General features: G+C 38.8%; 1 protein-coding gene across 5 annotated transcripts in view; it reads left to right on the top strand.

Annotated features, from left to right (window-relative positions):
• The window catches only part of Hace1 (HECT domain and ankyrin repeat containing E3 ubiquitin protein ligase 1), a 119788-nt gene that overhangs the window by 104890 nt on the left and 2524 nt on the right, over positions 1-12374 (top strand). For all 5 annotated transcript variants that reach the window (XM_034524205.2, XM_076916894.1, XM_076916896.1 and 2 more), the window contains 2 exons: positions 5266-5364; positions 5643-5713. In XM_034524205.2, the coding sequence (XP_034380096.1) occupies positions 5266-5364; positions 5643-5713 (170 nt within the window). The remainder of the gene's footprint in view (positions 1-5265; positions 5365-5642; positions 5714-12374) is intronic.

Genomic DNA, 12374 nt, shown 5'->3' with positions numbered 1-12374 from the left:
CCATCTCCCTCCCCTTGCCCCCCACGCCCCTCACCCCGCTTTTGGTGACCCATTGAATTTTCTTAAGGCTGATCAGGTGCATAGGCACTTCATCAGTGGCTACACCCTGCTGTCTAACTGCAGGTACATTCCAAGGAAGAAGTAGGCTTGTTCCAGGAGTCCCTCCACACTCCAGGACAGGGTTTGAGATGGCCCGACCATATGCAGGTCTTGTGTAGGCAGTAATTCCTCTTCGTGAGTTGGACAGTTAGGTCATGCCCAGAGCTAAGCAGTCCACACCACTACTGACTGTATTCTCTGGCTTGTACATGCTTTCTATCCATTTTGTCTTGTTTCCCTGGGCGTTGGAAGGGGTGATAAAGATGTTCCCTTTATGGCTAGCCATGTAACACTCATTCACGGATCTCTGCAGCCATTGTTGATGAAGGCATAAAGAAGCCTCTCTGACTAAAGTTGGCAGTAGCACTAATTTCCTGGGCACAAATATAGTTACTTAGAAGACAGTATGATGGGCTACTCTTAGGAGGTTTGTGCCGCTCATCAGTGTAGAGGCCAGAGGACAGTTTGTGAGAATTGGTTTTCTCCCTGCCTGTCTGGGTTCCAGACTTGAGTACAGGTTATCAGGCCTGGCAGCAGGCACTTTGACCAGCGGATGCCTCTCTCTAGTCCTTGTCGTTGCCTTACTTTGTTGTGTCTATGTGTTTTTGATATCAGGATGATACAGCTTTGTAAAGTAAGTTTGATAGTGCTTCTCCCCTTTCCTATTTTATGGAATAACTGGAGAGGGGGTTGGTGTTAGATCTTTAAAGGATGGTAGGATTCTGTAGTGAACCTACATCTAGGCATGGACATTTTTTTCTTTTAACTTGGAAAATTTTTAATTACTGCTTTCATCTTTTTCCTTGCTACAAATCTGTTATATTCTTTATCTCTTCTTATCTTAACTTTGGTATGTCATATGTGTCTAGAATTTCTCCATTTCTTCTAGATTATCCAATTGAGTGGTATATGTTTTCAAGGTACATCTACAATTTTCTGGATTTTATTGGTAACTGCTATAATCCCTTCCTTTTCATCACTAATTTTACAGCTTGAATCTTCTCTTAGTTTTGCCAAAGGCTTTTTTTTTATTTTGTTTATATTTCAAAGAATTGACTCTTTATTTCATTGATTCTTTGTATTTTTAAAACTTCTATTTGAATAATTTCTGTTATGATTAGGGACCTTATTTTTATCATTTTTAACCTTAAAAATGGTATGTGTCTGTCTGCTTGCTATGGTGAGCATGTGTGTGCGTATAGAGGTCAGAGCATTTGTGAGAGTTCCCTCCTTTTACCATGTGGGCTCCTGGGATCCAACTGGATCCCAAGGTGTGGCGGCAGGTGCCTTTGCCTCCTCAGTGGTCTCTCCAGAGTTCTTTTCTCAATGTAGGTGTTTATCGCTGTGAGCTCTCCTAGGACTGCTTTCATTATATCCTGGAAGTTTTGAAATGCTGTGTGTTCATTTTCTTCGAACTTTAGGAAGTTTTTTCTTTGTTTCTTGATTACTTTAGTGATCCATTCATTATTTAGTAGTGCATTGTTTAATGTCCATGAGTTTGTGTATTTTCTGTAGTTTCCCTTGCAGCTTTTTTCCATTGTGGTCAGAGATAATGCAGTAAGTTATTTCAGTTTATGTGTGTGTGTGTGTGTGTGTGTGTGTGTGTGTGTGTGTGTGTGTGTTGAGACTTGATTTGTGTCCTAATATATGATCTGTCTTAGAGACAGTTATGTGGACTGCTGAGAAGTGTAAGCTTCAGTGTTTGGGATGATGTTCTGTAGTCCACTTGATCTAGGATGTCATGGGATTCTGATGCTTTTGTTCTGTTGATGCCAGTGCTAAGTGGCCAGCCCAAGGGGAGCATTTTACTTCCTTTTCTACTTTTGGCTGCTGCCCTGAGTGTGTCTTGTTTTTCCTAGCTGTTTAGACTGTCCCTTGCTTTTCTGATGCCTCTCCCATACCCTGGTTTTCACCAGCTTATTTTCTTGAGATTTTGGCCAAGTATACCTGGGTGTTGCCTGCTGTGTTGGATTTGGCAGGTTTATCTGTTTTGAAAATAAAAATATTTGAAAATAAAAGAAAACTTTTTATAATTTTGTGTACATAAGGCTTCATGTTTGATTCTAGATTTTTAGTGAGGAGAAAGCATATAGTAGCTCAGGATCCTGTCACTAGTGACTGTGGATAGAGAGCTCAAGAAGTGGCAAAGATTACCCTAAGACGTGTGTAAGCAGTGACACTTAGAAGGCTCATGCCAGATGCCCGAGTGGTTATCCTCTCATATGGTGTTGCATCTATGATGCTGGAGCATCAGAACGCCAAGTCATACGGATTCTAGGCATTCTGATCTCTGTGATGCTTTTCCATCAGTGTGACCTTTATAATGTTTAGATTATGTGTGCATCTGAGTATACACACGTTTGTAGTTTTATATTTGTGTTTAGAGGTAGAGTTTCATACAGCCCAACTTGACTTCAGACTTGCTGTGTAGCTGAGGGTGGCTTTGAACTCCTGAGTCATCCTTCTGTCACCTCTCAAGAGCTGATCACAGGTATGGGCACTGTGCCTTATACTTTGTTGTATCTTAAAAAGTTTAGTTCTTTTATTGTATCAAGAATAAATTATTGTCTAGGTGTGGTGCTACATGCCTTTTAATCCCAGCTCTCAGGAAGCAGAGGCAGGCACATCTCTGTGAGTTCAAGGTCAGTTAGGGCTACATAGTCAGACCCTGCCTTATTCCTCCCCAAATGTCAAGAAATTAATTATTGAATATTAATAATACTTTTGCTATCTGTACTTCTTATTTTGAATTTCCCTTTTGTTATTTGTCATCTTAATAACTTTTTTTGTTAATTATAAGAATTTTAAGAAGTCATTAAATGTCACTGCTCTAGTGGTAGTAGGACCTGGGAGAATGGAGCCCGTAAATGAGGTGGACTAAAGTTTCATGTTTATTCAGAGCATCGGACAATTTATATTCCAAGGGTTAAGACATGAATCACATGCACAGCAGAAGGGCAAGTCACACATGGCGTACAAGCCTCATGCGACCAAATGTTTTTCCATGGACGTACATAAACAAGTGACAGTAGCCACTTGCAATGAATAGTCTGAAGTAAACTCATTCCTTTCCACTACACCTGGGAGGAGCATGAAAACACATTCCATGTTAGCAATTTTAAAAACACAGAACAATTCTGTGTTTTACAAGAAACTGAGGTCATAAGACTCTTGCCTTGGTTTCTTGGTTTTTCCTCACAAGCAGTCAGACGTCTCCTTATACAACTCCCTTCTGAGTCATGTTCTGACAATAAAATAATAGCCAATGTTTATTAAGTATGTAAAACAAAAACAGCCCCCTAAAATAGGGGGGTTGGCACATGCTGCCCTTAATTTTTGCCTGGAGGCAAAGGTGTTCCTATTTTTCAGGTGGTTCAAGTAAGGAAGCCTTAACAGAGGGACTATTAAAGCAGTGTTTAAAGGGATAAAGAGGATCTGGCTAAAATAGGAAGCCTGTGTTGTGGCTACTACAGGTAGGAGAGTTGAAGTGAAGGGCCCTGTGTGAGAGAGGAGTGTCAAGGAGATGCTCTGTGGAGTAGTCACTACAGAACAACAGCACAGAAACCTCAAGGGAGCAGAGAAGTCTCCTTACCTGTTGGCCTGGCCTGTGCTTCTTAGTGGCCAAAGTCTTATCTACAGTTAGTAAGCAAAAAAGCCAGTCTGCAGAGAGGCGTGCAGAAAGTGTCAGGGGGCTAACTCAGAGTCAGGAGACTGCTAAGGACTGGGACACGTACACCGACAGTTCTCAATTCCATGACCTTGTGATCTCCCTCAAAAAACCCTTTGCCTATGTGGGTTATTGTACCAATGGATATTTCCTGTATTTGAAATTAAATTAGAAGGGAAACATGCTTTCTTAATTATGTTAACGTAACTGACATTTAGATATAAAAGCTGATCCAAAAACAGAACAAAACTAGTGAGAAAGATGTTTGCAGATGTAGGATGCTTGGCTAAATATACTGTATTCTCATATCTGCTTCTGTGTATGATCAGTTGTACTTCATTATCTGCCTGAAGTATATGAAGAAAATCCAATTTCATATGGAAAATGGAGACTAGTACTGACCTACTGAATAGCTTTAACAATTCTTCAGGGCTCTCAGACATTGCCTAGTATTGCCTTTGATAGAGCATATGCCGCCCCAGTTAAGTACACATTACCAATACACTTAATAATCATTGTTGGAAGTCATGACGTGAAGTATGTTCTCAGTCCCCGTTAAAAGAATGTATCAGTCCCTCACTCCACTGTAGTGTTTCCATCTGTGAAATGTGGGCTGATTCAGAGATGCAGACACGCTTTTCCTCCTGTCTTCCCCTCAAACACCTGACAATGAACATTTTGGCTTTCCTGATGTAACTTTTAGTTACATGATAAAGATTTGTGTGTTTGATGATCTTGGACAAAAGCCAGTCATGTACGTAGGAGGACTAGCGATGTTGCTCAGGGGTTGTGTGCCCGCCTAGTTATGCTCAGGGGTTGTGTGCCCGCCTAGTTATATACAAGACCCCTAGGACCCATGCCTCGCACTGTAGACAGAGCCACTAGAAATAGTGTTTTTTATCATCATCATCATCATCATCATCATCATCATCATCATCATCATCACCATCACCACCAGCACCACCACCACCACCTTGGAGAAGATTGACTTCAAAAGATCCAGATTACTCCAAAATAGAATTCATATGAGGCTGAATCCTTTAAAAAAAAAAAAAAGAAGAAAAAATTGATTATTTCTTAATGAGCTTTTCATTTGCATAATAGTTAGGCTTTTATGTCATTTTCATGTTGAGACTATAACCCGGTGGGATTTAACACATTTATAAAGCATATTAAAATAAAAATAAAACTGAACCAGAGGGAGTACTTACCAATTGTGTACATAGAAATCTTTGTTGTACATGCTTATTATAAATATAGACGGTTTTTATATTTTAGAGTGTATCAAAGTGGATCCTTCCCCTCATGTCACATTTGAAGTGTCACTGTGGCAGATTCTTCCTTATGTAGCACTTATTATTGATGACATGTAGAAACTGTCATAGACATAAACCAGGTTTATATGGGATTAGTTTCTAATTAAGGCACATTTACTATTTAAACATAATGGCTTTTTTTCCCAAGGAAAATTAATGAAATATTTTTCTTCTTCCCCAAAGGAGCTACTGCTTTCTGGCATGCCGGAAATTGATGTGAATGATTGGATCAAAAACACAGAATACACAAGTGGCTATGAAAGAGAAGATCCAGTTATTCAGGTAAAATCTCTCTGGAGCTTAGAATGAAGTTAAGTTTGCTATTTAATTTTGTAAGCTTTCCAGCTCTATTGGATGGAAGTCTACATCCATTAACAAAGTAAAGATTTTGCATAAATTCTTCTTTGGGGATATTGCATATGAAAGCCTTTTGTGAAATCATCTTTGATAAATGAGTTTCAGAGAATAAAATGTGCTTTATGAATATTGCATGGTCTCTGCTTCTTATAAGTCTATGATTTGCTCTGAAATGTGAGCTAAATTGTTGTTATTCTTGGTAGTGGTTCTGGGAAGTTGTGGAAGACATTACTCAAGAAGAGAGAGTTCTTCTCTTGCAGTTTGTTACTGGCAGGTAAGAAGTGCTTTTATAATAACATTGAAAGAATTTATTGTATTTCATTTCTAATGACCAAGACAGTAAAAACAGAGAAAAACAACCAAAATGAAGAGTCATTACTCTGTCTATATTTTAGGTATTAAACAAATGATTATTTAGATGTTGAAGACAAAATATTTATAATAGTGCTAAATCTTTAATATATTTTGTAAACCTGAATTTTTAATATCTTTTATCTTTTCTGTTTGGTTTAACAGTAAAGGCACTCAGTTTCTATGGTTGGGGACACACACACACACACACACACACACACACACACACACACACACACGATCTTTGTCTCTCACATAGTCTTAATTTGGGTTTTTGTTTACAATGACCAAAAAGCAAGTGTGGGAGGAAAGGGTTTATTTAGCTTACACTTCCACATTGTGGTCCATCACTAAAAGAAGTCAGGACAGGAACTCACACAGGGCAGGAACCTGGAGGCAGGAGCTGATGCAGAGTCTATCACAGGGTGCTGGTGCTGCATACTGGCTTGCTTCCTATGGCTTGCTCAGCCTGCTTTTTTATAGAACCCAAGACCGTCAGCACAAGGATAGCACCATCCACAATGTGCTGGGCCCTCTCACATTAGTCACTAAGAAAATACCCTACAGGTGTGTCTACAGCCCAACCTAAAAAGGTATTTTCTTAATTGAAGTTCCCTGCTCTCAGATGACTTTAGCTTGTGTCAAGTTGACATAAAACCACCCAGCAAACACACACACACTTAAGTGCACATTGTGTACACATGGCATTTTTCTCCAGTTCTTACTGATTTTTAAAATGTTAAAATTCATAGCCTGTATTTATGTAACATATGTATTTAAGAATTCCAATTATATGACATCAAATATAATAAATGGTAGTAAACTAGTTGACTTAAGCCTTTTTATACTTAGGAAATATATCTTAAAAATCTTTATAATTTCATTTATTTTTTTCTGTTTATGAAAATGTAGTTCAGTTATTTTCATTATGAATGTAATGTTTTTTTTTTCCAAAAGTCAGGAAACAGAGTATTATTCCATTATTTTATCAGCAGCAGCTATTATATACAACTTAATGTATTTACTGCTCTTTATTTTTTGTGTATTTAAAAAATATTACGAGTGTCATATTAGTTTGCTTTCTGTTGCTGTGATAAAACACTGACAACAAGCAACTTGGGGATGAAAAGATTTATTTGGCTTACTGGTTGTAGTGTATCACCAAGGGTACCCGGGAGTCCATGGAAGAATGCTGCTTATTGGTTTGCTCTCCATGGCTTGCTCAGTCCTGTACAGCCCAGGACGACCCTGAACCCCCACAGTGGGCTGTGATTGCTTATGTCAGTCATTAATCAAGAAAATGTCCCGCACACTTGTTGCCTACGGGCCAAGTTGATGGAGGCATTTTCTCAATTGAAGTTCCCTCTTTCCAGAAGACCCAACCTTGTACCATCAGATTAATAAAATACCAACCAACATAATTGTGAATATATATCATATATATTTTGAAAGAGACCATTGTTTTCTTACTTTACAAGTAGTATACAAAAATTTTAGACAATTTGGAAAATAAAGGACATGAAAGAAAATGAAGATCCCATTAGGTAATCTCCAACACCCAGTGGTGACCACACTGATCTGCTTATTCCCTGCTACATCTTTAAGGCATATAAAGTAGGATACCAGGTGAAGCTGTTCTCTAATCAGGTTCTAATGAGTTAGTAAGACATGACTCTTACCAGATTATAGACTGAAGATATGAAAGAAAGCCTGGTTAACTTGGTTTTCTGCATGAGTGCTAAGAAATGTTCAGAGATTTGAATAATTTAATTAAAATAATTAAACAGCATTATATTTTCTAAGGCTAGACCGTTTATATAGATAAGCCAAAACAGACAAAATAAACAGCCTAATCACTTCTCTCTCAATCCCTTAAGATAGCCAGTTAACAGTTGTGTTGTTATTTTAAATTTTTATTTTTTTCACTGTGTAGCTTTGACTTTTTTTTGTCAAAAATCAAGTGCCCATAGGTGTGTGGGTTTATTCATGGGTCTTTGATTCAAATCCATTGATGAATCTGTATGTTTGTGTACCAATACCATGCAGTTTTTATTGCTATTGCTCTGTAGTACCGCTTGAAGTCGGGGATGGTGAGTTTTCCAGAAGTTCTTTTATTGTTCAGGATTGTTTTGGCTATCCTGGGCTTTTCGTGTTTTCATATGAAGTTGAGAATTGCTCTTTCCATGTCTGTGAAGAATTGTGTTGGAATTTTGATGAGAATTAGATTGAATCTGTAGATTGCTTTTTGTGAGATGGCCATTTACACTATGTCAATCCTACTGATCCGTGAGCATGGGAGAGCTTTCCGTCTTCTGAGACCTTTCTTCAGGGAGGTGACGTTTTTGTCATACAGATCTTTCACTTGCTTGGTTAGATTCACACCAAGGTATTTTATATTATTTGTGGCTATTGTGAAGGCTTTTTTCCCCTAATTTCATTTGTATAAAGGAGGGCTATTGATTTCTTTTAGTTAATTTTGTATCAGCCACTTTGCTGAAGTTGTTTATCAGCCAAAGGAGTTCTTTGGCAGAATTTTGGGGGTTGCTTATGTAATGTATCATATCATCTAGGAATAGTGATACCTTGACTTTTTCCTTTCTCATTTGTATCCCTTTAACTTCCTTTTGTTGTCTAATTGCTCTGGCTAAAACTTCAAGTACTATATTGAATAGATAGGGAGAGAGTGGGCAGCCTTGTCTAGTCCCTGATTTTAGTGGGATTGTTTCAAGTTTCTCTCCATTTAATTTGATGTTGGCTATGGGCTTGCTGTATTGCTTTTTACATTTGGCATTTTGTTTGTTTTGCTTTGTTATCCTCACACATTTGTGATTTATTAAAAAGATTCAGAATTTTTGTTTTCTGAATGACTGGAGATTGAACCTAGGGCTTCATGTGTGCTAGGCCAAGTACATTACCACTGAGCCAAAAACTTTTACTGTATTTTTTTAAAATTGAAACCAGTTTTTTAAATGTTTTCTAATTATAGTTTCCCTTCCCCAACTCTTCCTAGATCCTACCCACCTACCCAAATCCACACCTTTTATTTCTCTCAGTAGAAAACAAAGGGGCATCTAAAAAAGAAAGAATATAAGATGAAAAATAACTGAAATAGGATAAAACTAGTAAATAGAAAGACAAAGTGCCAAAGAAAAGGCACAAGAAACACACATAGGCACAGAGACATTCTCATTCCCACACATAGAAAATCCATAACAACAAAACTGGAAACTATAAGACCTGATAACATAAGAGAAAGAACCTACAGATACTATTGAGCTGGATATGGGATATACCTTAAGTGTGGCTTGTATAGCCTGTGAAATTCCATTAGAGAAAACTAACTCTTTCTTTGTGAGTGGTTGTGAATTGGAGATAGCTTCTGGGTTGGGGATGGGGTATCATATCTACTTCCTCCTGCAGCACTGGGACTCCATCTGGCTTAGACCTGTGCAGACCTTGTGCATGCATCAGCAGTCTCAGTGAGGTCATATGTGTTTCGTTCTAAGATCTTTAGGTATTCTGGATATCTGTCCTTACCTTCATCCCAGGAGGTCTTCCTCTGTATTTTCCTTATGTGTTTTATAGTTCTAATAATGATGCTTAAGTCTTTTATCTATTTTTAAGTTTATCTTTCTATATGATATAAGGTAATGGTCCAACTTCATTTAAAAATTTTATAGCAAATAATTCAGCTGTTCCAACACATCTTGTTGAATGAGCCCTTTTCCCCATTCTATTGAAGTTTTTTGGGGATGGGGAGGAGGTGTGGGGCAATGAGACAAGTTCTCATGAAGGGAAGGCTGCCTTTGACCTCACTGTGTAGCTAAGGATGACCTTGTATTTCCTGGTTCTCTTCTCTCTATACCCAGAGAACTGGGATTTCAGACATGGTTTACTGTTCCTGGTTATATACAGTACTGAGACATAAACAAGGGTCTCCTAGCATGTATCTCCAGAACGCTGCTGTATGTTCTTGGCACTCTTTCAAAAATAAGTAGATGACATTTGGAGAGCCGTATTTCTGGGTTGTTTTACTTATTGCTCTGTATGTCTGTCGTAACACTCTTGACTGTACTTCTAGAATAAATGTAAAATCAAATGGTGCGCATCTTCACACCCTTCCCAGGCTTGTTTTGGGTTTTTCAATCAACAGTCTTTTCAAAGTGTGTTGAATTACATTGGTACCTGTAGTCCAGACTGATCTTGAAGTTTCTTATGCTATGCTCCTGATAGGAAGGAGTCAACAGCACCACAGACACCTGTAGGCTGTGACTTACATAGCAGAAAACCTTTTAAGTCTGCTCACATTTGGTCCATCCTAAATTTCCATTAAAAATTAACTTAAAATTATGTATGTATGTGTATCTAAAATGAAATTTTAATCAACTACAAAGAATGAAAATAAGCCAGAGTCAGAATGAAACTATCACATGACTCATCTCGTACAGAATCTAGATTAAAATTTATGTATAAACATGCATGTATGTTGGCCATGAGAGTAAGCAGAGTATATGAGAGGGGAGGAGATCTGCGAGGAGGGGCCATAGAAGCAAGAGAAGGCAGTTGGGCTTATATGTGTCATGAAAATGGGAGGAAGGACTGTTGGAAAGATGAGGGGTCAGCAAGGAGGAGAGGTACACAGGAAAGACCTGCCGGGAGGGGGAGTAAGAACACAGCAGAATGAATGTGCCTGAAACCGTTGTCATGGAGCCCAGCTACTCTGTGTGATAACAATGAAAAGATATGGCAAGCTCACATTTAGTATCTTTGCAGTAAATGTGTGTCAATATTCTAATGTATCCTCGAGACACTATAGTGTGTCATTGTAATTTAGCCTTTTTTCCATTATATTCTTGTGGCGGGTCCAAACTCTTGTGCTACTAAGCAAGTACACTTCCACTGGCTACATTCCCTGCTCACAGCAAGATATTTCCCCCCCAGGATTTGTTTAATCGTGACATATACTCAGCCTAATTTGAAATATTAATTTAAAATGTATAGAACTTGAAAAATTGTAATTATATTTTCTATAACTGTGTGTCTGGGGTTAAAGTGTTCAGTTAATGAAGTATGCATTGAATTTTAGCTTTCTTGTGGTCTTAATTTTTTTACACAACAGTTAAAAAAATAATGTTTGAGGAAAGATAGTTTGAAATAACTATTTGCTGTATAAGTGTGAGCACCTGAGTTGGGATCCCCAAAAATTATATAAAGGCTGGGTACGCTAGTGTGCGCATATAACCCTAGTACCAGGGGACAGAGGCAGCCATTGTAGAGGAACTGAGGAGCTTCAGATTCTGTGAGAGACACTGTCTCAAAAGCAAGGTAGTGAACAATAGAGGAGTTGCCTGAAGTCACCTCTACATGTGCATGCACAGGTGAGCACACGCATGTAAATCACAGACGGTACATGTTTGCTGTTCTCCATATCTGGAGAGAGAAATTTAGATACTTCTCAACTGTTGTTTTCTCACTGAAGAACAAAATAGAGGAAATGTGCTTTATGCCTAGGTGTTTTTCACACATAAGGAAATCACTGGATTACAACACGCAAGGAGAAAGGCTATATTGTGTCTCACAGTTCCAGGGCAGATGTAGTCCACCATGTTGGGGAAGGTGTGTATGTATGGCAGCAAACAGGCATTACTTGGGCAGGAACAGGAAGTAAGGCCAGGTTATAAAAATCAAGACTGACCCTCACTGACATACTCTCCTCAGTAAGGCTCTACCTCCTAACACTGGTTCTCAACCTTCCCTAATGCTGTGGCCCTTTAATACAGTTCCTCAGGTTGTGGGGACCCTAAATATAAAATAATTTTCATTGCTGCTACTTCATAATTGTAATTTTGCTATTATTATGAATCATAATGTAAATATCTCTTTTCCAGTGGTCTTAGGTGACCCCTGTGAAAGGGTCATTTGACCCTCCCCCCCAAGGGGTGGTGACCCATAGGTTGAGAACCACTGTCCTGAAGGTTCTACAACCCTCAAATCAGGGACCAAGTATTCAAACACATGAGTTTATGGAGGACATTCCCCATTGGAACAGCCACAGTCTGTTTATTCAGCCAGTGTTAACAGCTTTACTTATCAGGCAGTTTTGCTAATCCTGAGGATAGAAATCCCAGTGAAAAAACATAAAATAGGACATGTTCGAGAGTCCTAGTTTAATAGAGAGGCACACAATTCTCTTAGGGTTTTTATTGCTGTGACAAATCACCATGACCTTATGTAACTCAGAGGGGAAAGGTTTATTTTGATTACACTTCCACAGCAAAGAAGTCAGGGCAGGGACCCGGAGACGAGCTAGTGCAGAGGCCACAGAGGAGCACTATATGCTTAGCCTGCTTTCATACAGCACCCAGTACCTCCAGCCACTGCCCACAGAGGGCTGGGCTCTCCCACATTAGTCATCAGTCAGCAGAATGCACCACAGGCTTGGATACAGGCTAGTGTGGTGGGAACACTTCTCAAGATTCCTCCTTCCAGAAAGACTAGCTGGGTCAAGTCGACACAACACTAGCCAGCACAGTGTTGTAAACACGTCATGTGGCCAGTTAAATGTATAGTTTAGCTGTTGGAAG

The sequence above is a fragment of the Arvicanthis niloticus genome, chromosome 20, assembly GCF_011762505.2.
Source record: "Arvicanthis niloticus isolate mArvNil1 chromosome 20, mArvNil1.pat.X, whole genome shotgun sequence".
Taxonomy (NCBI): Eukaryota; Metazoa; Chordata; class Mammalia; order Rodentia; family Muridae; genus Arvicanthis; species Arvicanthis niloticus.
The sequence above is the reverse complement of the archived record's forward strand: the minus strand, read 5'-3'. Positions and strand labels throughout refer to the sequence as shown.